This window comes from Prenolepis imparis, unplaced genomic scaffold, assembly GCF_030444845.1.
Source record: "Prenolepis imparis isolate NDT839.2.m4 unplaced genomic scaffold, iyPreImpa1.0 SCAF_14, whole genome shotgun sequence".
Lineage (NCBI taxonomy): Eukaryota > Metazoa > Arthropoda > Insecta > Hymenoptera > Formicidae > Prenolepis > Prenolepis imparis.
The window spans coordinates 8,247,560-8,271,973 of record NW_028141172.1 but is presented as its reverse complement, the minus strand read 5'-3'; the positions used below and the strand labels follow the sequence as shown (position 1 = coordinate 8,271,973).

The 24,414-nt window shown below is 30.9% G+C and overlaps 1 protein-coding gene across 2 annotated transcripts in view; it reads left to right on the top strand.

The window, feature by feature from the left end:
- Positions 1–21,143, top strand: part of Arl4 (ADP ribosylation factor-like 4) — a 29,627-nt gene extending 8,484 nt beyond the window's left edge. Inside the window, exons 2-5 of one of the 2 annotated variants that reach the window (XM_083053785.1) lie at positions 11,736–11,825; positions 15,974–16,385; positions 18,275–18,490; positions 19,324–21,143. In XM_083053785.1, coding sequence (XP_082909911.1) covers positions 16,175–16,385; positions 18,275–18,490; positions 19,324–19,520 — 624 coding nt within the window. In that variant the 5' untranslated portion in view covers positions 11,736–11,825; positions 15,974–16,174 and the 3' untranslated portion in view covers positions 19,521–21,143. The remainder of the gene's footprint in view (positions 1–11,735; positions 11,826–15,973; positions 16,386–18,274; positions 18,491–19,323) is intronic. The other variant, XM_083053786.1, reaches the window with a different exon arrangement.
- Positions 21,144–24,414: the final 3,271 nt, after the last annotated feature.

Below are 24,414 nucleotides of genomic sequence, written 5' to 3'. Positions count from 1 at the left end.
TATATCAATCTTAAGTGTGACGATAATAAATTGTAGAGTATTTCAGAATATTTAAAACGTGTAATGTTTATTAATGTATATATATATATATATGTATAAATATTAATATATAAATATTTATATATAAATATTTATGTTCTTATGTATTTATTTAAAAATCACGACGTTTCGACCATATGGTTGTGGTCCTTTTCAAGTGATATTAAACTGGAAGAATATAACAATAATTAACGATTGAAATCATTAAAAAAGTAAAAAGGTAAAGAGGAATAGAATACATATCCAGATAGCCAAGCGTACCTTGGGATAAGAAAGAAAATCGTTGCTTGACACAAGTTTTCATTCAGTTGTCATTATGTTGCTATCATCGAGATAATAGAATTTCGTTTAGGTTAACATAAAGGCATTATACGAACAATAGTTGCCTACACTAGTTGTTAAAATTTTAGGTGGAAATTGTTTTCGTCATGTTGCTCTGTGATTTCCAATAACTTTTTATTAAGAAAGCAATTGTTGCTCTCAAGTTGCTCACAATTGTCGATAGCAATAACAATCGACAATTTAATAGATAAAATCGGAACCCGCTTTCCTCAATATTGAAAACAACTTAATCAAAACAATTTCAAGTAAATTGATCGGCAACTTGCTATCTGGATACTTTCGTGTAGAATATAAAACTCACAAATCAATAATCATAAATGTCCATTATTAAAAGACTTAATTTGTCAAAATTGAAAGAGAGAAAACTGTCATATTGTTTCAACATATTCGTCAATACTAAGTGAAATAGACGATAAACCGGAGTTAAACGACCTTTATTATTTTGTCGTAGATATTGTTCAAATTGTCTGTGTCCTTTTGTAAATTGATAGTGTTATTGAATTTTTTAATAAAAAACATTTCAGCAATTTCTCTCTTTCTCACATGTTTTTCATTATGTAATATGTTAGGTGTTGTCCAATCGAATTCGTGTCCAGATTCTAATCTATGTTTGCTAATGACAGAATGACTCGTCGCGTGCCATTTTATGTTATTACTATGTCCTTTTATACGAGTACATAAATGCCTTTTCGTTTGGCCGATATAAGAAGCAGTACAATCTTTGCAATCTAATTTGTAAACAACATTGGTTCTAACGTCCTTAGGTAAACTATCTTTGCCTCTTTTTATGAGTGCATCTAACTTTTTAGGTATTTTGTAAACGACATTAAGGCCTCTATTGCTTAATAACCGACCGATATTTTCACTCACTTCTTTAATATATGGTAGCGAGATATAAGGAATCTTGTCACAACGTACGTTATTCACATCACAATTGTCATGATTGTCTTTATTACGACCTTTTAATTTATTAATTCTTTTATTAACGTGTCGTTTGATAATGTGTTTTGGGAAACCGTTATTAAGTAAAATATCACGTACAATGTCAATGTTCTCATGATGAAAATGGTCAGCGGATAAAAGTATAGCATGATCGACAAGACTATAAATAGTGTTAATTTTATATTTAATAGGATGCTTAGAAAAAAAGTTTATATATCTCCCGGACCATGTAGGCTTCCTATACCAATTAGTCATGAGTCTGCTGCCATTACGGATGACAGTAGTGTTTAAAAAATTAATAGAAGAATTGACTTCAACTTTGTGAGTGAAATTCAAACGTTGGTGATAACTATTAAAAGTCGTTAACATCTCATTCAATTTCGTAACAGGCATTATGGCGAAAATGTCGTCTACATATCTATCTATAATAAACAGGAACAGTAAAACTCAACGAACTTATACAATGTGTCTCTAAATCATCCATCACCATATCAGCTAAAATAGGTGATAGGGGGGAACCCATCGGACTGCCGAAGATTTGTTCATAACACTGTCCATTAAAACAAAAACTAGTAGAATTTAAGATGATTTCGACTGCATGTAAAAATTGTGGGAGGTTAAATTTTGTGTTGTTAACGATATCACTCCAACGTTTTTTAATAGCATTCATAACTAACTCTTTAGGAATATTTGTAAATAGTGAAGTGACGTCCAAAGAGATCATTACATCATCATTAATAAAAAACTGTTTAATATTTTCAACAAACGACCATCCATCTTTGATATGGGAATTAGGTTTTTTAATGGAGCTATGTAATATATTATGAATATAGTTAGAGACATTGTATAACGGACTGCCAAGTGACGATACAATAACACGTAGGGGATAACCAGTCTTATGAATCTTCGGCAATCCGTAACAACGTGGTAAATTCCCATTAGTACATCTTAGATATATGTAAGTGGTCTCTTCTATCAAGTCATTATTGTGCCAAGACTTGACTAACGAATTAATTTTGTTGATTAACTGTTTGATCGGATCTTTTTTTAATTTTTTATACGTCGAAAGGTCGTTTAATAACAAATCAATTTTTTGTAAATAGTCTTTCTTATCCATGACTATAGTAGTCTGACCTTTATCCGCTCTGGTGACAAGAATATCTTCATTATCATATATAAATTTTTTGCATAGAGAAAAAGCCTTGAGAACATATCTATCTAGATAGTCGATGTGTTTGTGCTCACAAAGGAATTTTTGCAGTAAATTTGCAACTGAACTTCTAGTTGTTTCAATGGAATCCGTAGGAATATTATGACAGTTCACTTCGACATTCTTGACAACATCAAGAATGTAATCGATACGGTCATTTTTGTCAGTTTGGTGCAAAGGTAATGCAAATTTTTCATCTAAGCTAAAAAGTCAGAAACTGTGTCAGGAATTTCTTTACTACTGATATTTACCAGCCATTTTGATTTATCTAAGTTTTTAAACGGATTCAAACCAATGTTGTGTCTAGATTTTATATTATTAAATTTCTTGATTGCGTTGTTTTTTATTCTATAATTAAACGATAAAATTTTTTGTTTATTTAATTCAAAAAATCTAACGACCAAATCGTGTGGTAGGCAATTGAAAAGTCTTTGTTCGATATTTCTAATCATTGTACGCAAATAGTTTAAATTAAAGTTTAGATCTTTAATCTCTAAATTTAATAATCTAAGTTGATTGTTTTTCATGATATTATCAAACTTACTAATAGCGCTGTTACTATGAAAAAAGAGGTTGATTTTTAAATTCTTGATATGTGGAAGTAATAGATCATATCTTCTGCAGCGAAGTAAAAAGGTTAATTGTTGGTTGGAAATACACATCCTTTTTTTACAGTTGATCCATGATTTCAAAAGAAAGGACACAGACAATTTGAACAATATGTACGACAAAATAATAAAGGTCGTTTAACTCCGGTTTATTGTCTATTTCACTTAGTATTGACGAATATGTTGAAACAATATGACAGTTTTCTCTCTTTCAATTTTGACAAATTAAGTCTTTTAATAATGGACATTTATGATTATTGATTTGTGAGTTTTATATTCTACACGAAGGTATGTATTCTATTCCTCTTTACCTTTTTACTTTTTTAATAATTTCAATCGTTAATTATTGTTATATTCTTCCAGTTTAATGTCACTTGAAAAGGACCACAACCATATGGTCGAAACGTCGTGATTTTTAAATAAATACATTTTTTGCTAGTTTGGTCGACAAATTTTCTTACCTTATATATTTTTTCTTCGACTAGCGACTCAAAAGTATTTTAATTATTATATAATTTATGTTCTTATTTTATAAACAAATGAGAAAATTAAAAGCAAGCTTATAAGATTTTTATAGGTATAGGTACGCGTCGCGCTTTCATAATTTCGCGGAATACTTAATTGTAACAATACTAATGTTCCGCGGAACACCGGTTAAGAACCACTATAAGTATAAGTTATTAAAAAATAGAATATACAAAAAATATAATAGAAATAATCTAAGACTCACAAGTTATACATAAATGACAGATTTTCTTCAAAATTAATTAATCATATTCTAAACATATTCCACATATATCTGAGGATATTTAGAATATATTTAAAAATTTTATTTTTTAACAAATATTTTTAATACAATTTCTTTTATAATTACGAAATGTAATGTGCCCTAACAGCATAACATATATCACATTCAAGATCATTCTTAGGTTGAACATATAATATACATTAAAAGAAATTATATTGAAAATATTGTTAAAAAGAAAAAAAATTTTTCTTACTTAATTATTTATTAGGCACGATAAAAAGCTAAAATGTTCTCATTGGATGCGTAATGATCACCAATTAGTCAAACTGACCACAAATATAAGAAACAGTGAGTGCTTTTCACCATCGGAAAACACAGTTATATATTGTGAGTGTTGACTTGTAGCTGGAATGCTGTTTAGATTTTTTATTGCCAGAATGCAGAACAGTCACTTTACATAGTTTTTTCAAAATTTAAATTTTAAAAATTTAAAAATTTTTAAAATTTTTTAAAATTTCTTTTAGATTTTTTAAAAGTTTACCTCCTATCGGAATATCCCCGTAAAAAAATTGATATTAAATGTACAAATGTTGATATTCATAGACTGACACAAAATGACAATATAGTCGAACATAGGGCCGGTCTCACCATCTCCGATTAACTCAATCGGCCGATTAAACTATATCTTTGTCTCTTTTCAGCTACGTTTAAAAGAGACAAGCTACTTAAAAAGAGACAAAGATATAGTTTAATCGGCCGATTGAGTTAATCGGAGATGGTGAGACCGGCCCATAGCATTTTAACTTGTTCGACTTGTGACGTAATTGAAAAGCACTGGATTATATATGAGTTTTCCAACAAGAAACACACATAAACACAATATGTCACATGATTGGTTCTTAAATAGAAAAATTTTGGGAACTTTAAAAATTTCCTATTCGATAGCCAATTGTGTAACATATGGTACCTGTATTTTCTTGGAAAGCTCTTTATATGTTACACAGTGTCGTCTGTGTACGTTGCTGGAAAGCATTTAATATAGTTGTTTATATATGTATAATAGCAAGTTATACATATATATGTTATATATAATAATATACAGTCCGATACAACGGGCAGACAGGGACGGCGTAACGCGTCACGAGACTAATGCCTTCTCCCTTCTCTAATTGTCAATATTATTGTACAATATTTGATACTGATCTTTTGAAATTTATTGAATTATTATTGCAGTATAATTTATTATTTCTGTATAATATTATACAATATTATTTATCGTCTAGGAAGGTTATAACATAACGCTTGAGAACAAATATATTCAAACGTGAGTTTTGCATAACTGACAAATAATAATTCAATAAACTTCAAAAGGTCAGTATCAAATATTGTGCAATAATATTGACTATTTAGAGAAGCGCGCGCGAGAAGGCATTAGTCTCGTGACGCGTTGCGCCGTCCCTGTCTACCCGTTGTATCGGATTCGTAATTCGCCAACTATTTTCAATTATAACTCAAAAACTAAACTTTGGATAAAATTTTGTAAAAGAAAAAATAGTCTCAGAATTCGCTCAAGAATATCATATTTCAAGGACATCAGGTTGTTCTGAATCACCCTGTATGTATAATAGCTGTTACAACTTTTATGATCAAAAATTTATCAGTCGCTGATGCCACTACGTGTATACTATTATCTTATCTTTTTCACATCATGCACACAGGGACAGGAATTTTCAAACCTATCAAGATGTGTTCAACGTGCATAAATATATAAATATTTATATATTAATATATTTTTTATGACTATTTACGACTATTTATATTTATGACTATTAATTACTGTAAACTGAAGGCAAAACAAAAAAACAAAAAATTTAGTTATAGGTACTTGAGAAATATTAATGCTGTCATAAAGTTGAATAAAATTATTCTTTAAAAATTCTTCTCTTTAAGAAATTCTTATTATTATTAATAATTACTACTAATAATTACTACTAATAATAATTGTATTGGTATTAACAAAATTTATTTATTTATTTTTTGATTATTCAATACTCTCATGATGTACAAATATCTAGCTAGAGATAAAGTATGGATGTTGAATATACGCACATATATATCGATACGCGTACAAATTCATGTGATAAAATATTTCTGTCTTCTCGTGTCCCTTATGTTAATTTTTTTATGACAAAATTCGAGATAAATATTAATGTTAAGATGTTTTTTTTCATGTTAACGTTTGACGCTCAATTTCAGCGTCAGAGAATGTCATGTAATTAAAAATAAAAAAATATGCACAAATAAATTAATATTTATTACAAATAAATGTATTCTATACTTACCTAAATAAATGAAATCCATTCTTTGTATTATTTTTGCATTTCGGAATGCAACAACTACTCGGCATCTTTCCAGAATTTTATAATTTTCAAAATTATAAATGTCGGATTGTCACGCACGGGTATCGCCGAATATCACATATGCACTAACACAAACGCACAGACTCTCATTTTGTTGTAAGATATCATATATGTACTAACACAGATTTATCGCTGCCATTTTATTGTAAGGTTTCATGGCTGAAATCGGAAATCCGGCTGGCCTCAGCTTTTTTGACAGAGTTAGCGAACTAGGTTTAGTATAGACATCTGTGGTGTGTGTGAAAATGCATTCATATTTGACCAATAAAGACAAAGAAATCTTTACCTTGATTAATTAAACGCTTTATACATTGTAATCTCGAAATTTTTGCTATAATATTGATATTAAATTATTTGATTTAATAGAAATAAGGAAACTATTTTTATTAATATTTATATCATACAAATGAGAAACACATCAATTGCTTATTATTTATTTTATTTATTATTGTTATTATTTATTTCTCATAGTCCTTGCCTTTCGGCTTACGACGAACTTCCGGTTACAAACATTTATAAACATTGTTACAACATAATTCACCTTCCAATTCCAATACACCTCCATATCCATATAAACAACATCGATTATAAACTATAAAATATAAAATAAACTAAACTAAATTATAGTACCATAAACTAAGCTAAATAAACTAATTAATCAAAATTAACAAAATAAACTGAACACTTATTACTTTTTACTTTACATTTCTCTTTTTCTATTTACATTCCCCATTTAGTGTTTCCTAATTTTGTAATTTTGTACTAAAATACCTTCCTCCCTATTTCTTATATTGCGCTTTTCCCCTTCCCTATCCTATACTATATATTACCCTGCTCTACCCTTCTTTCTCCTCCGACTCTTCCTCCTTTTTTCTCCTCTTTTCTCCTATCTCTCTGAATGCTCTCAGACCCTGTCCTTCTCCTCCTAACACCACTTCTATTTCGTCTTCTTGTCTTGTTTCTTCGCATTCTTTGATTACATGCCATAAACTCTCCTTCTCCATTTTACATACTCTGCACATCTTTTCCTCCTCTTTCCAGTATTCTCTTTCTCTTACTTCGTTGCCGCATCTGAATCTTGCTACCATCCTTCTGTCCCTCATTTTCATCCTCCTTGTTAGATATTCTGGTTTTTCATCTTTAATTATCCTCTTATATTCTTTATTATATCTGGACTCTTCTATCCTTTTCCTTCTTTCTCTTTCTTCTTTCTCCGTTATACTTCTTATTACTCCCTGTACGATGTCTTCTCCCTCTTCTCTGCACCTCTCTCTTTCTTCCTTTCCGTATCCTTCCTCTTCCATCATCCTCTTCCTTATTTTTGCCCATTTTCCTTCCTTTCCTGCTCCCCAATCTCTCTCCTTCTCCTCCAGACATTCTTCCACCAGTATCTTCTTAGATTTTCTTGCTTCCTCTTCAAATTTTACTGCTCTCTTTATTGCCTTTACTTTCATTTCCGTTACCTTGCCTTCTTCTATCAGTATATAGTTTGGTGTTGATCTCTCTAGCCCCAGGATCCACTTCATGTATTTCCTCTTGATTCCATCTAGTCTCTCCTCCTTTCTCCATCCCCATATTTCCGCTCCAAACAGTCCCACGCTTTCCACCAACGCCTCAAACATCTTCATTCTTCTTATGTAATCTTCTTTGAATATCCTCTCTCCTATGCTCCACGTTTTTTTCATTGCTATCATTGCTTTCTTTTTCCTTTCTATTATGTGTTTTTCCGCTCCTCCGTTCTTCTGTACTATGAACCCTAAATACCTTATTTCTTTGACTTCTTCCAATTTCTCTTCTTCCCACTTCCATTCCCTTTTCTTTGCCCTTCCTCTTCCTTTCTCGAAAACCTTTGTTTTTTCCGAGCTTAGCGTTAGCCTTCTTCTGTCTAAAAACTTTTTAAATCTTTTCAGCATATCCTTCAATTCTTCTTCCCTTTCTGCCATCAGTACTACGTCATCCGCGTATGTAAGTGTCCATGTCTTTCTTCTTCCTACCATCACTCCTCCTGTCTGTCCTTTTCTCATTTCCTCCTCCAGATCCGCAATGTAGATGTTGAACAGAGTCGGGTTCATTGGACATCCTTGCCTTACTCCTTTCCTTGTCCAAAACTCTTCCGTGTACCCTTCTCCTATCTTTACCACATTCTTCGTTTCCTTGTATGTCTCTATTATTCTCTCTCTTAGCTTCTTGCTTACCCCTATTGTCTGCATCCTCTTCTTCAGAATTACTCTATCCACTCTGTCGAAGGCTGCCTTTAAATCTGCGAAACAAACAAATAATTTTCCTTTCTTTTTTCCTAACTCCTTATCCGCTACATGATTTAAAACGTATACTGCGTCCATCACTCCTCTTTCCATCAATTGCTTATTATAAATTTTATATAACAATTTTGTTAGTTTGTAATATGCATGAAATTTAAACGCAGATAATTTATATTTTAATTTTTTTATTAGATTTTTATTTATATTATTTTTCATTATATTTTTATTTGTATTATATTTATGCTATTTTATAGTTTTATTATTATTATCAGTCATAACAAATTAATGTCTTGCAAAGAAATAAGATAACATATAGAATACACAAAATAGAAGCGCGATTTCATTATATAATTACAAAATTATGTTAGTATTAAAAAGTAAATTAATATTTAAAAACAAGTTTTAAAAAATAATATAATAACTATTGTTATTAAACATATATCTATATAACAGGTGTGTGTGTGTGTGTATGTGTGTGCGTGCGTGCGTGCAAGCGCGCGCGCGATGTATAGGAAAAAAATGTATATATAATTTTTTGTATCTTGGAATTTACAACAGAATAACTTAAAATATTATAATAATAATGTATATATGATTTTTTGTTGTTTCCTGGAATTTTCACAAAAGAATAACTTAAAATATAATAATAACAATAATAGTAATTAGTAATAGTTTATTTTTGTAATCTCGAAATTTTATTTTATTTTTTATTATTTTTTATTTCGATTTATTTCCACAGTATAAAGAAATAAATTAGCGCGCGTGTAACATGACATTTGTAATATTCTAGTATAGATAATAAAATACATTTTACCGATCTACATATATATGTTCATTAAACAATATATTAAAATATATTATAAATATTCTTTAATGCGATATTTTTTTGTCGGTTTAATAACATAGGCCTGCGAATTTAGGGTGTTAAAAGTTGTTTGAGATTTATAAGTGGTTTCCTACATAATTTTGGAGTAAGATTTTTAGAATTCGAAATGATTGAATCAATATGACGCGACCTTACATATAATTTTTTCCAAAATTTTATAAAATTTAAAGGACCCCGCACTAAACCACGTGAAAATGGGCCCGGCGAAAATGGCTGAATTTGAAATATGTTGTACCTTTTGGGTCACTGAACAAATGTTTCCTCAGGCAAAATGTCAAAAAATGGACAGTTTCGTCGTTTCAACCCTTCGAAAGGTCAGACCAGTAAAGATATCACTTTCGGATCAATGCGGTTATCATTATAAGGAAACAATATGAATTTTTAGTGAACAAAATAGTTAAAGAATAATTTGTTTATGACAGTATTGTTTAAACACTTTGAAAATGTTATTGTTTGCAAGAACTGATTGCTGATTTAAAGTGGGAAAAATCATAATGGATAGCGTTTTTTTAACGCATTATTTGTTTTAAAATAAGCAATAAACAAATGGCTGATAGTGAAACCTATTCCAGTAGCCTGACCCTTAGTTAAGAAAAAACAAGTACTGTTAAACAGAAACAATGATATTGAGTGTTTTTATTACACCTGCGATTAGCCTATATTATAGTTACCGGAGTCTACCACGTGGAGGTTGCAGTGTGATTTTAGACTCCTTTAGGGTGCTTTTTATCCATTTTTTGACATTTTGCCCGAGGAAACATTTGTTCAGTGACCTAAAAGGTACAACATATTTCAAATTCAGCCATTTTCGCCGGGGCCCATTTTCACGTGGTTTAGTGCGGGGTCCTTTGAGGATTCGCCGTATTTAAACTGCCAGTTATAATTTTGTAAATCTAACTTCAGATTTAAAATCAGCAATCCTCAAAACTCTGAATTCAGTTTACCTGTGCTAGTGCCCAGTTCTTTCAGCATGTTAGAACTATATTTCTATGCTTTCAAAAGTTTTTATAACTTCTAAAGCCGGCGTCACATGATGTACGTTTTTCTCTTAGAGCATATAGATATGGAGGGAGAATACTGGTCTGAAAGTGTCCACAATATCTGTGCGAGAGAGAAAGGTATAAGTTCCTATTCATCTTCTGTGCGCAAGCGTTGTTTCCAAGCAACTGTTATTGCTATGCAGTTGTTATCTATTTTGAAAGAAATTTGGAGCTATCATTTATGTCTGCCAGTTTAGCGCACGCGTATAGAGGACGAACAGGAATTATTATATCTTTCTCTCTCGCACAATCTTGGGACCACTTTTGTTTACCGGAAAGTATATACTATTCTCCCTCCATGTCTATATGCTCTAAGGTTTTTCTATGTGATTAGGTTTGTTCTTTTTAGCTGCACTGGTGCACTAGTGCACACTGGTGCAATAAGTTAAAGTGAAACAAATATATTTTGTTTCACTCTAACTTATTGCACTAGTTTATCAGTGCAGCTAAAAAGAACAAACCTATTAACTGTATGCTAGTTTGTACGCTGCTGTGCTTGCATTTGTGCATGTTAGACACTTTGATGCATTGAATGCGGAAGGCTAGTTTGTATGATTGTTATGTTTGCTACGGTGCATCATTTCGTGTTTGTTTCTTTGCATGCACCAATCAGCGTTTCGGAAATGTTTCATTCAATGCATCTTCACTGTTGATGTCAATTTTGACGTTTGTCAGAATATTAATATTTGAATAAAAATGTGACGTTTTAAATGTGTGACGTTTTTATACAACGCTCCATACAGCAAACCAAGCAACGTACAGTATACAAGTTAGCATACAAGCTATAATCATATCTTAGAGCATATAGACATATCTATATGCTCTAAGAATCATATAGAAAAACGTACATCGCGACGCCGGCTTAACGCTGGTATATCTCAGTGAAAAAAAATCGCACGTTGACAAATAAAAATTTATTTTAAAGAAGGATAGTACTATATGAAGTCATCGGTTTATATATTAGAAATAATTTGCTGTCTATAATATTTTCATGAACATAACATAACCAAAATCGTCATTTTTTGACCATTTTATCTTAAAAACCTGATGTGATAGGCAATTTCTGCAACTAGATTCGTGTTCAGCGCACAAAATTACGTAGGAAATAATCTATAAATCTCAAACAACTTTTAACACTCTAAATTCGCAGGCCTGTGTAATCATAAACACATACTCGTTTTTTTGAAGTATTTTATATATAAGTATTATAATTTTTATAATATCCTGTGTATTGTTTAGGGTTGATAATAGAAGTTTCTTGATTTACGTTCCTTGGGATGAGATTATATACAAAGAAAACAGAAGGGAGAACATCTATAGCAATGCAAGGTGCGTATAATTGCTGTTGCTATTCTAATCCTCATAGCAATCCAGCAATACCTCATATATTTCATACCTACCATATATTTCCTATCTTCTACAATACATCTCATAGCGATCCAGCAATAGCAACATTAGTTGCTTTCCATTTACATCAAAACTCAGATAATTCTCACTTGTGACGTCATAACTCAGTTGAATGCACGTCAGGGTTGCCAATTGCCGGATAATATATATCTCCAGATCAGCCATCAAAAATCGCTATAAATCTCCAGATGTTACATACTCAGGGGGTCGATTGTATATCATATTCTTGGATGAAAATTATAAAAGTGAACAAATTTACTAGATGTTGACCAATAAAATTATAAATATTTTAGTACATTTGCTCACTATTTCACAACGTTTGAATTCTACATTGGTGGGGGGATATCCCTTGTCACTAGCGCCGCGTAGTGGCGGCAATAATTTCTAATTTATTAGACAAAATGTGAACCTTCCCCCTCCAGTAAAATTAGACTTCGTGTCAAGGGGGTTGATCGTGTAACTTTTCTTTAGAGCGAAAACGTGAAAAGTGAAAAATTTTGCTCTGATTCCGCCAATCACGCATTGGTTTCCATAGTGAAATTGTTCACTTTTCACGTTTCCGCTCTAGAGAAAAGTTACATAATCGACCCCAAGAGTTTTTAGAAATCTCCAGAATTCTCTAAACCTTCATAAAAAATCGCTAGGGTTGAGACTTGTCTCTAAGTAGGTAAAAGAATCTCAATCTGGTATTCAAAATCTCCAGATATAGCTACAAAATCGCCAAATTGGCAACACTGATGCACGTTCCTTTTGAAGCTGAGAAAGTGAGATTCAACTGAGTTTCTGCACACGATCGAGACCGTGTGGTTTAGTGAGTTTAATAGACACATTAAAAGTAAGGTTATGAACCTGTATTATTGTGGCGGGCTCACTTGCGCGTTCCTTTTATTCACTGGACCAATGACGTCATATCTGAGTATAAAATACTCACATAACTGAGTGACTCAGTATCACTTGAGTGTAAAAGGAAAGCAACTATTATTACACGTGTAATGCTTATAAGCAATCGAAGCTATTGGCAAAATGTAGGCCAATGAAACTGTAGACAATTGTAAGCAAGTTATGTACGTTATCTTCATAGCGATCCAGCAATATATCTCATATATCTCATATACCTGCCATCCCAGTAAACACAAAGTAAAAGTAACATAACATTAATGTTATAATTTCCCACTCAACAATGTAACTGCAATATAACATGCCTTGTATGTAACAGTTACATTGTTGAGTGGGAAATTATAACATTGATGTTATGTTACTGTTACTTTGTGTTTACTGGGATGTACTTTCTACCTTCTACAAAACATCTCATAGCGATCCAGCAATAGCAACATTATTACATGTGTAATACTTATAGGCAATCGAAACTATTGGCAAAACGATGTAGGTCAACGAAACCGTAGATGATTGTAAACAAATTATTACATATATCTTTATAGCGATCCAGCAATACCTTATATATCTTATATCTACCTTCTACTATATATCTCATAGCGATCCAATAATACTTTATGTACTTCATATCTATCATATATGTTTACCTTCTACCGTCTAGTAGAATATACCTCATAGCGACATTATTACATGTGTAATTCTTGTAGGCAATCAAAGTTATTGGCAAAACGATGTAGGTCAACGAAACTGTAGGCGACTGTGATTGTAGGCAAATGGAATGCCCTCTTCCTCCCTCCTCCAATTTTATTCGTTGAAATTCTCGTTTTGAAAGAAACCAGATTGATTTTTTTTTATGATTATCCAGTCCATTTTCTGTCAGACAGTGATATACATTGTTTAGGAATTTGCTTCAATTTAGGCAATGTAAAATAATAAAAATAAATATAAAAATAATAATAAATTTTATTTAAATGGCAGATTTGTTTATTTTGACTATACTTACATGTGTGGGTGTGTGCGTGTGCATATGTATATGATTATATTTGCCGATAGGTTGCGTATCCTACACCTAAATCAAGCGTTCATTTTAGGCAGGAAATATTCTCAAATGAAAAAAGATCATTTTCTCAGTCAATCATAATTCTTGCGAAAACCAAATCATCACATATTTTCTATGTTTTATTAAATTATTTTATATTGTTTATTATTTTATATATTGTATTTTATCTATCGTTTATTATTTTATATTGTTTATTTAATTAGTAAATAGACAAAAAATATTTAATAAACATTATATTACAAGTGTCAGTTTTATTTCGATTACTTATTTGATTATTTAATATATTGCTATAAATTATTTAATGTAGATATATCATGCATACAATATTGCTATTAGCTATATTAACTCTCCTTTTTTACAATTAGTTTTTTAAGGTTGCTATCCTCACTTTAGCCATATATTGATGATGTCGAAAACGAGAAATTGTGTTTTTTTCTTGCGAAATACATCAATTAAATTTTTTTTAAATGCGAGCCACTCGTGTTCGATAATATGGATTAATAAATTTTTGCCGAGTACTCTCTTTTTGATTTGTGAATTAAAAATATTTGTAAATCTTGGTGATTCTTCATGAGGTGTTTGTTTTCGCTAAAAATGTGACACACGCGTAAATACATAGATTATACATGTATTTATGAATGCCTGATAACAAAAAGGGAGTTTTCGATATTATTTGACTAATCTGTTAAGCATAAATGATATATAACATTCAGAAAAAACTTATTCATTTTGATATATTGCGCAAGAAATAATTTCTCGCTTCTGAAGCAATATAATTTAGTATGACGTCAATAAAGCACCAAGAAACTTTAAGCACCAAGAACTAAAGCATTATGAGCATATAGGAAATGTTCGGTCTTTTCAACAGATACGAATTACATCAACTTCACAATGTAAAAAAATTGTTATATACCGAGTGATTCATTTTAATCTTAACAGGCAAATATCTCGAAAAATACGGGATACAAAAAAATGTTTCTATACCAAAGTTGTAGGATTTTGAGGGGGACATCTGATGGTGACCTTGACTTCGACCTTGAGGTCAAATTTGAAGGTCATTTAAAGGTCAACTTTAAAATCTTAAATGGAAACTCCCATTTTTTATTTGATATTCTTGTAGCTGACATCGAGAGCTTTCCAAAATATTATAATTAAATGTTTTTTCGTTAAGTACTTTTCGAGTTACAAGACTTGAAAGTTACAAGACTTGAAAGTTACAGTACCGCCGGCAAAATATCTTGTGAAACATTCACTTTTCGGTAATCTTACTGTAATACTTTTATGCACAGAATAATAAGACCAATCAATTGGTGTAAAGAAAACACATAGTTGCTTTAAAAAAAATATGTTGCAAATTGCATACTTTTTTTAAAAACAACTGTGTTTTCTTTACACCAATTGATTGGTCTTATTATTCTGTGCATAAAAGTATTACAATAAGATTACCGAAAAGTGAATGTTTCACAAAATATTTTATATTTTATGTTAAAATACTGTAAACTTCAAGTCTCATAACTCGAAAAGTACTTAACAAAAAAACATTTAATTATAGTGTTTTGGAAAGCTCTCGATGTCAGCTACAAGAATATCAAATAAAAAATAGGGGTTTCTATTTAAGATTTTAAAGTTAACCTTCAAATGACCTTCAAATTTGACCTCAAGGTTAAAGTCAAGGTCATCATCAGATGTCCCCCTCAAAATCCTACAATTTTTGTATGAAACATTTTTTTGTATCTCCCATATTTTTCGAGATATTTGCCTGTTAAGATTAAAATGAATCACCCCGGTATAATCAAAAGTTTATTAACTGTATGCTTTAATAAACAAATTATCTATTATCTCCATCTCCAGGTGGTATATATATTTCTATATTTATTATATATTTATTTCGAATGGAGCACGAGTTTTATAAAACTTCTTAAGCTGGTCAGTGATGGTAAAGTGACTCGGTGGGGAGTTTAAACTGTGATTCGTTCAATATCGAAAGTAATATTGACCCCAATACACAAATCGGATTCTACTTATTAGAAAAGATTTTAGGTCGCATCTATGTATCGCTCGCACGAAACCGGTTCAGGAGCATTAACAAGTATGGGATATGCTTATTTTTTTTCAGACGCGGTAGTAGACAACTTTACGAATCCTTTTATCGGCATCGAAGGTTGAATTTGGAGAGAAGAAAGGAATTTCGCTCACGGAATGCGGGAATGTTAGATAGAATCAGGACGAAATAGAAGAAAGGAAGAGCGAGAGAAAGAGAGAGAGAAAGAAACGTGAAAATACTAAGAACAAAATAAGAGAGAAGAGAGAAAGAGGGATGGGCGCTGGGATGGGTAGGAGTGGCACGAGTGGCGGTCTTCTTGAGGCACTTCCCACGGGAACTCCGTTCCATGTGGCAATGCTCGGTCTCGACAGTGCTGGAAAGACAACCGCCCTGTACAGACTCAAATTCGATCAATATCTCAATACTGTACCGACCATTGGTTTTAACTGCGAGAGAATTCGCGGCGGCATTGGAAAAGCTAAAGGTACGTTTTTTTTGCGATGTTCATTTTTTCTTATAAATTATCTACAAATTTGTGCAAAATAAGTTTTCCTACTTTTTTCCACATTTTTTTGCTTTTTCCTATTCTTTAAGTATATAACTAGTGTTAAATATAGTTAAGTATAGTTATAAAGTATCACTATACACTTAATACTAATGTTAAGTAGTTAAGTATAATCGTTAAATACACTTAATATTATAGTTAAGTATAATTATAAAAATTTAATTATACACTTAACTAATAATAGTTAATATAGTTAAGTATAATTAAAGGCATAATTATAATGTTAAATATAATTAAATGTGTAGTTATAAAGTACATAATTTAACTGTAGTAGTACTTTATAAGTACATACACTTAACTATAAATATATGTTAACTATAATGTTAAATATGGTTAAGTAGTTGTTAAATAGTTACAAAGTATCATTATACACTTAACTATAATATTAAGTAGTTAAGTATAATCGTACACTTAATACTATAGTTAAGTATAATTATAAACAGGGTAGTTAAATTAATCGACCACACTAGCCAATGAATTTGTCTAAGTTATGACTTTAGCTATTCAGACCCCCCGAAACAATACTTCTCTCTTTTTGCTTTTATATAGTTATTTGTAAATAACGCCTTATATATCCGCCGGCGTATACTAAACAGTTGGAAAATCATCTATACGGGTAGAATCCATGATTCGGAAAGCGAAAGACTCGGTTCCCGATTCAGCGACTTTCGGACCAATGTTTTTCTCACTTAAGAAAAAAATTTGTAATTAATAATTTCAAGTTATACTTTATAAAGACCACAACCATATGGTCGATAAAGTCATAACTTAGACAAATTCATTGGCTAGTGTGGTCGATTAATTTAACTACCCTGTTGATTAATTTACTAGCGATATATAAAAAATAAAAAAAAACATATAATTATAAAAATATATAATTATACACTTAACTATAATATAGTTATAAGTATAGTTAAATATACGGGTGATTCATTTTAATCTTAACAGGCAAATATCTCGAAAAATATGGGAGATACAAAAAAAATGTTTCATACAAAAGTTGTAGGATTTCGAGGGGGACATCTGATGGTGATCTTGACTTTGACCTTGAGGTCAAATCCTATAACTTTTGTATGAAACATTTTTTTGTATTTTTCGAGATATTTGCCTGTTAAGATTAAAATAAATCACCCTGTATAACTAAATATAGTTAAATATATAACTAATATTAAGTATAGTTAAATGTATAGTTGTAAGTACATAATTTAACTGTAGTTTATGTATACAGAGTGGCCCACCGAAAATGAAATAGACATGTTTTTAGGGTGACATTTTTAGGGTGAAATTAACCCCTTTTTAGGGTTGAAGTTGGGTGAACGAAAATAGCCAATTAATATGTCCTCCTTGAAAACAAAGTTGACCTGTCCGAGCGTTTTTTGAACAAGTAGTAAATGCCAAAAAATATGTCTGTTACGTTTTCGGTGGGCCAGTTTATATATACTTAACTATACATACACTTAACTATAAATATAGTTAAGTACAGTTAAGTATAATTATGTTTTATAATTACAGATGACTATAGTATTAAGTATAGTATTAAGTATGCAGTTATACTTAACATAGTTAAGTGTATAGTTATAGTTAAATATATTTAACTATAATGTATAGTTATATATTTATAATTATTAACTAGATTTAATATTATACTTAACACTAATTATATACTTAAAACTTAAAGAATAGGAAAAAATTATATGTATATAACTATACACAGAATTAATTGAAATCGCTTATTTAACATGTATATTTTGTTTAGAATTATTTGGACGCCTTACGTTATATTTGTTAAGATATATTTTTGTACATAGGTGTCAATTTCCTTGTATGGGACGTGGGTGGTCAAGAAAAGTTGCGGCCATTATGGAAATCGTATACGAGATGCACGGACGGTATCATTTTCGTCGTTGATTCCTGCGATACCGAGAGGCTCGAAGAGGCGAAAATGGAACTTACTAGGACAGCGAGGAGTCCGGACAATGCGGGCGTGCCGATTCTAATTCTCGCCAACAAACAAGATTTACCTGGTATATAACCAATAATTACTAATAACATTATACATATGTACATACACATAAAAGGCAGTGGAATAAGAAATTTTTCTAAAGGTGTACGTAAATAACACACTAAGCTCATTTCGTTGAATCATTAGAGCTTATCAAAATAAATTAGTTATTTGTTAATTATTGATAAAATATACGCAATTCCTGATTTGTAAGGATTTGTTATACAGAATGTCCGAAAAGTCCTGCAACAGTTAAATATCTTGATAACAAAGACTTTTTAGAAAAATGTTTCAAATAAAAGTTGTATTTCTTTAAATGTAGTGTAGGTAATAGGTAGTAATATTAGTGTGACTATAAATAGCATTGTTAAGGCTACGTAAAATTCACTTTGAAATATTTAAATGGAAACCACTATTTTTAATTACATATTTATGTAACTTATCTTAAGAGCTTTTCAAAACACTATAGTAAAAATTTTTTTCCGTTAAGTATTTTTCGAGGTTAAGTATTTATGAGGCTTGAAAGATATAGTTTTTGACATCCCAGTAACACAAAGTAAAAGTAACATAACATTAATGTTATAATTTCCCACTCAACAATGTAACTGCAATATAACATACCTTGTACGTAACAGTTACATTGTTGAGTGGGAAATTATAACATTGATGTTATGTTACTGTTACTTTTTGTGTTTATACTGGGATAAAATATATAAAATATAATATCTATAGAGAGATAGATAGTTTGGAAGAAGAGTGCTTAATATATAGCCAATAGGTAAACAACAATACATAATAGAACGCGTAATTTTGATTCATTTTCATTTTGTTAATAAGCTGATTTTTACGATTTAGGCGCGAAGGAAGTCGGCGAACTGGAAAAATATTTGGGAGTATTGGAACTAACTGGAATGCCTGGTAGTTCTTGCATTCGTGTACAACCAGCGTGTGCTATCACGGGCGAGGGACTCCACGAGGGCTTAGACACACTGTACCAGTTAATCTTAAAGCGGCGCAAGCTGGTCAAACTGAATCGGAAACGGGCCAGGTAGGCCAGGGCCTCGGAAGACTGCACATGCGTCTTCTGATATTGCCAATTGCGGACGGTTTCTTCTCCGATGACACTCTCACGACTTCCGCTTCATCCTTCCTTTCCAATTGTGATGGAGAAACAGCAAACAGCATACATACAGTGAAGATACTTGAAAGGAGTGAATGGTGTCAAATGGTTCTTTTGACTTTTATTCGCGGTGAAGCTAAAGGCTCATTCAGACAGGACGCGTCAAGCGTCAAGCAGCGAGCAGCAACCAATAAGCGAGGCAATATTTTTTACGCCATTGCTAATATTACCTCGCTTATTGGTTGTTGAATGGTTGCTGCTCGCTGCTTGACGCTTGACGCGTCCTGTCTGAATGAGCCTTAACGCTGTCGAAGCGTTGTAGAGCTTGCGTTGAGCTTTTGCATGTGTATGTGTATGTATGTATGTGTGTATATATAAAATATATATCAGCTGTAGAGCTGCATTTGCATCGATATAAAAAGGAGATGATAACGAGGAATTTTTAACAGCTACTGTTCTTCTTCTATATTAAATTGTTGCATATAATATATTAATTGTTTTAGTAAAAGAATTGTTACATTTAAATATATACAATGGAATTTTAATTGTTAAAATATGTTAATTGATATACTATATCTGTGAATGTTATTCTGCTAAGCCAATGAGAGGTGAGCAAAATATGAAGAAACGGTTTTTGAAACGATTTGAAATATCGTCAAACTTGTTTTATCAAATTTTTAAAATAAATTTACAAGTATGGAATAATATACTTGTATTTTGCTACATGATAATAGGAATTTTTTGGTAATAGAATATATGGAATTCAGTTTTATGCTAAGTTGAATTTATTTTGTATATGCAACAATATAATGATTATTAATCATAAATATAAATGTGTGACAATGCTAGTCGATTGAGAAAATTTTATTATTGCGATAAAGAAAAAGTTCATATGAAAGTGGTATATATAAATAAATATAAATGTAAGTAAAAAATTTGTAAATAAATTGGAAAAACTATAATTTTATGTCGACACAAATTTTAGATGCATATTAATACGAGCAACGAAGTTGGTCAATGTGGGAAAAATCTATGGTCATATAACGTCTTAAATTATCTAGCAATATTTTAGTAAATGCTATTATTATTATAATTATTATTATTGTTATATAATTCCTGTCATATTTTTCGAATATAAAACAACACGGTTATATGTCCTATTTATATATACGCGATGTTCCCGGATTAAATGGTCAAACTTAAATATAAATTTAGGACCTCAAAATAAAGAAAAATTTCTTCTGGAAGTATGCTCGCAAACGCTTCGTTCAAGAGATATTGACTTTTGAAGTTATAAAACTATAGGAATAAATAATGTCGAAATGTCTCTCTTTTTGTTTTGAGGATCGAAAATTAGTAATAAACTTGTATGTATATACATGTGCAATAAAAGTTAAAAAGAGCATTTGGATCATGTTCTATCACATGCTCAGATTTTTCGATAGCAACAAATGTTTTTGGAAAAACGAAACTGTTGAAGATAAACCATTTCGTAACAAAAAAAACACACACACACACACGGTAACGAGATTTATTAATACACACTTATGAAAAATATTATAATGACACATAAACGCAATCGAACGAATCGAAACTTGTACTGCTTCTAAAGGAAGGATTATTTTATATTCAACACGAGTACGATATTTCACAGTTGTCACATTATACACTATACATATTAATCTGCATTACTTTTTTGACAGCCACATGTACATACAATATCATATCATATTCAATGCGAATACAATGTTATATTCAATCGTATGAGGCATAATTGTATCAGTTTATTCCATGAAAACATTTAATTAACAATTATTTGGTACAAATGGACGGAACTTTGTTTACAATACAAAGCCTGTTGTATTTACACATAAGCCTGTCGATGACCTTCGATTTTCAAAGCAAAGAAAAATTTTGACATTCTTATAATTCTACAACTTTAAAAGTCAATATCTCTTGAATGAAGCGTTTGCGAGTATACTTCCAGAAGAAATTTTTCTTTGTTTTGAGGTCCTAAATTCATATTTCAAGTTTGGCCATTTAATCCGGGAACACTCTGTGTATATATATGCAAAGAATCGACTGTTTATATTTCTTAAAGTGCATATCTCTTTGTAAAGTTTTTGTTATGATCATAAATGTATAACTGTGAAAATGTATTTGTTATTAAGAAAACACGATTATCATAACAAGATACAATAAAATGCAATTTTACTAATTTAATTTCTTGTTATGTTATGTTATGTTAATATAAAAAATAAATCGCGGTGTGTATTTGAGATTAATTGGATTAAGTTGTTCATTGAAATGTCTTTATATATGTATATATATATTACAAAAAATTCCTTTCCTCTACTTTTGAATTCTTATTTAATTACTATTTTTATTAATAGTTAATTAATATTGATTTTGTGTGTGATTTGAATAATATTAATTTCTGCACTATAATACAAATTGAGAAATAATATTTATTTGTATAACACTGTTATTGTTATAATTTTTTTTTTCGATCACTGTAATGATAACGGCGTTATAAATTTTGTTTGTAACGAAAAAAGTAATTTTGTAACGAATTTAACTGTTATTTTTTTATCCTACTTAATATAATTTTTATGCCAAGAAACAATTGAGAGCATTGAAGAGCATATCAAGATCACATCAAGAACACATCAATAAAAGCATTGAAATGATTTGTATTATAAAAACTATATATGTATAGTACTATATATACTATATACAGAGTGTCCCATTTTAATCTCCCCAGGCAAACATCTCGAAAAATATGGAAGATACGGAAAAATGTTTCAGACAAAAGTTGTAGGACTTGAAGGGGGACAGATGATGAAAATATGGACTTGACCTTGAGTGACCTATTGAAGGTCAGGTCAATGTCATCGATGTTTTTTTTAAATGGAACCCCCTATTTTTTATTGCATATTCTTGTAGCCCTTATCGAGACGTTTTCAAAACACTACCTATTGATGTCTCTTACGCAAGCCGTTCCCAAGATATGAAGCTTTAAAATTGACATACCGCCGGCATTTGCATTACCCGATGTACACCTCGGGGAGGTTGTTCAGTCGAATTTGTATATCAAGTGGCAATAAAAAGGGTAGACTTTGTATGTGTGTGTGTGTGTGTGTGTGTGCGCGCGTGTGCGTGCGTGTGTGTGTGTGTGCGTGCGTGCGTGCGTGTGTGTGCTTTTTTAGTAAAATTTTTATCTCTCTTTCTCTACCATTTTCTTATCCTTTCCCTTACATTAAAATAACCAGAAAAAAAATAATTAGAGAAAAGTTTTACTAAAGAAGCACACACACCCACACACACATACACACATACAAACACAAAGTCTGCCCTTTTTAGGGCCACTTGATGTACAAATTTGACTGAACAACCTCCCCGCGGTGTACATTGGATAATACGAATGCCGATAATATGTCAACTTTGAAGCTTCGTATCTTGGGAACGGCTTGCGTAAGAGACATCAATAGGTAGTGTTTTGAAAACGTCTCGACAAGGGCTACAAGAATATGCAATAGAAAGTAGGGGGTTCCATTTAAGAAAACATCGATGATCTTGACCTGACTTTCAATAGGTCACTCAAGGTCAAGTCCATATTTTCATCATCTGTCCCCCTTCAAGTCCTACAACTTTTGTCTGAAACATTTTTCCGTATCATCCATATTTTTCGAGATATTTGCCTGAAGAGATTAAAATGGGACACCCTGTATAGTACAAAAACTGAAATCTTTTTTCAGTATCTTATTTCTATTTTGTATAAGAAACATTTAATTAGACATTAATAAGTATTTAAAATCCATAAAAGTCATTTGAAAGTTATACATGACATTTTTCTAAAAAATGTTTGATACAAAAATTTCATATTTCTTTGGCATATAATCCGAATCTGTAATAAAAAATATCATGTTCCATTTTTAAAAAAAATCACTTCCGTTCTTAATCGCTCATTTTCGGCTGAAACCGGAAATTGAAAATATTAAAATGAAAATATCATATTCGATATACAGGGTGTTCAAAAAAGATCGAAACCCCTAAATAACTCAGAATAATCGAATTCTAGGAAGAAAACACCCCAGACAAAAGTTGTAGGGTTAAAAAAAGAGGGACTTGATGGTGACCTAGAATTTGACCCTGAGGTCAAGTTTAAAGGTCATTTGAAGGTCAATTTGAATTTTTTGAATAAAAAAACCCTCATTTTTGACCCCGGATTCGGAAAGAGCGGGAAATTTTACGTTCAGAAAGGTACTTAAGTCATGGGTTAAGATGACCTTTAGGGATCATTTAGGAGTCTAATCGTATAAGATAGAAAAATCTATCAATAACTAACTTTAATTATGTTCTAGGGGGAAAACACCCCAGACAAAAGTTGTAGGGTTAAAAAAAGGGGACTTGATGGTGATCTTGAACTTGACCTTGAGATCAAGTTTAGAGGTCATTTGAAGGTCAACTCAAATTTTTTAAATGGGAATCCCTATTTTTGACCCCAGATTCGGAAAGAGCGGGAGATTTTACGTTCAGAAAAGTGCTTAAGTCATGGGTGACCTTTAGGGATCATTTAGAGGTCAAATTGTATAGAACAGAAGAATCTATTAATAATATATATATATATATATATATATATATATTGTATATATATATATATATATATATATGTATATATATAATAGTTTTTTATTTTTAAGTTGAGAATTTTTATTTGAGAATTTTTACTTGAGAAGGTTGAGTCCCTTTTTGTAGTAAATATTAATTATTAATTAATATTATTATTTAAATTTAATAATTATAATTTAATTATTTCTAAGTGC